The 1,849-nt window shown below is 40.0% G+C and overlaps 1 protein-coding gene across 1 annotated transcript in view; it reads left to right on the top strand.

Moving 5' to 3' along the window:
* LOC104945304 (protein NDRG2-like) overlaps nt 1-1,661 on the top strand; it is a 2,678-nt gene extending 1,017 nt beyond the window's left edge. Inside the window, exons 3-9 of the mRNA XM_010770950.1 lie at nt 415-501; nt 710-766; nt 874-977; nt 1,073-1,111; nt 1,224-1,275; nt 1,416-1,463; nt 1,575-1,661. Of these exons, the coding sequence (XP_010769252.1) occupies nt 415-501; nt 710-766; nt 874-977; nt 1,073-1,111; nt 1,224-1,275; nt 1,416-1,463; nt 1,575-1,646 (459 nt within the window). The 3' untranslated portion in view covers nt 1,647-1,661. The remainder of the gene's footprint in view (nt 1-414; nt 502-709; nt 767-873; nt 978-1,072; nt 1,112-1,223; nt 1,276-1,415; nt 1,464-1,574) is intronic.
* The last annotated feature ends 188 nt before the right edge of the window (nt 1,662-1,849 follow it).

Genomic DNA, 1,849 nt, shown 5'->3' with positions numbered 1-1,849 from the left:
AACGCGACCAAAGCAAAGCGTGACGTCACCCCATTCAAAGTGAATGGGCAGAAGCGTTGAAGCTTCAACGCACGCCGCCGTGTGGACGGGCCGTTAGTCCTTCATTAAATTCGCTTAGTTTATTCCAGCTCTGTAAATATGTTGAATGTATAGAAAATGTATAAGATTACTTAATTAAAATGGCATCAGGTGAAAAGGATGCTACAAACGCTTACTGTGATAATTGTGCAGCTTTAATTATTTGTGGACATTTTACATGTACTGATTTAACTTACTCTCATCTTTCTACACTGTGTTATTCATGTGCATTTCTCTCTCTACTTATACCTACTTACTGTAAATACACTGAAAACATTCTGTCTCGTGACGTTTTTCCTGTCATCTCACCTTCTGCTGCTTCCTGTCTCTCATCAGCTCGCAAACCCTGATTCAGTGGAAGGTCTGGTTTTGGTCAACATCGACACTAACGCCCGAGGATGGATCGACTGGGCTGCCCAGAAGGTACGATCGTCTTTGTACTCAGAAAAACGCTGTATTTAATAGAGTTAGACCTCATAGGACCTCTCCATCAATTTATGTTTGTCTGTGGATATGAAATTATGTGACCGCGTGCATGGTCCCAGAGTACTATTGATTATGTCCTTGTTTATCATATTAGACTCCAAAATGATGAACCGTCCTATTGGTTTCTCTTTCTTTCCTCCTCTAGCTCGTATCCGTGACGTCTTCCCTGACAGAGCAGATCATGTCCCACCTGTTCAGTCAGGTACAAAGACGATAATTCAAGTGTAAAATTCAATATGTGTTTCATAATTGTATCAGAACACGACATACTTTCCGCCAATAGCGTCGATGAAATGTTGTTTCTTGCAGGAGGAGCTGTCAGCAACCACAGAGCTAGTGAAGTTTCACAGAGAGCGAATCTCCAAAGCGTCAAACCTGGTCAACATAGAGCTCTTCTGGAAGACTTACAACAGGTAAACACACCTGCAAACGCTATGACATGAATGCAAATATATGCCGGATTTAAAAAGAACAACCAACATAAAGTTCTCTTTCTGTTTCCCTCCAGCCGCAAAGACTTGAACATTGACCGCAACAGCACCTTCAAGTAAATATCTTCTAAACTTGTATCTGTATACTTTATTTCTTGTTTGATTTTGAGAAAAACCTCCAATATATTTTAATAGAACGCTCCTAATTTCTATTTCTCTCCACTTCAGGTGTCCAGTAATGTTGGTGGTTGGCGATCAGGCTCCATATGAGGAAGCTGCCGTAAGTGTTGAGGCCTTATTTTATCTTTTAAAATATATTTCAATGGCGATTTGACTTTGATTTGGTTTTTTTTCAACACAAAGAGTTGAATGTTTTTGTGATGGCAGATGTTTACTTTGTTTTCCTTGTGTGACCGCTAGGTGGAGTGCAACAGCAAGATGGACCCGACAACAACCTCGTTCTTAAAGGTAACCAATGAAGTATTTATTTTCTTAATCAGTTTATATCCTGTTTGTCTTCTTACTTGCACTTTATTTACCCATTCACTCTTACACTCTATTTTGCTTTGTCCTCCACAGATGGCCGATGCTGGTGGTCTCCCTCAGCTGACCCAGGTGAGAACAAACTACCAACGTCCTTCTGAGACTTAAAACTTTAACTCGTCTTTGAACACGAATTGATGTATTAAAACGTAACTAAGAATTGCAAAAGATCATCAGAAACTGAAGCATTGTACCTAGAATTTAATCTTACATGCCAGTTCCTACAAAAAAGGGAACAAACTTTTTTTTGAAAAGCAATCATTCTGGGTGTTGTAGTCTAGCGGCGACCTCTGGGTCTGAAAAGTGAATCC

The sequence above is a fragment of the Notothenia coriiceps genome, unplaced genomic scaffold, assembly GCF_000735185.1.
Source record: "Notothenia coriiceps isolate Sejong01 unplaced genomic scaffold, NC01 NC01_scaffold00009450, whole genome shotgun sequence".
Lineage (NCBI taxonomy): Eukaryota > Metazoa > Chordata > Actinopteri > Perciformes > Nototheniidae > Notothenia > Notothenia coriiceps.
This window is presented reverse-complemented; position numbering and strand designations above follow the sequence as displayed.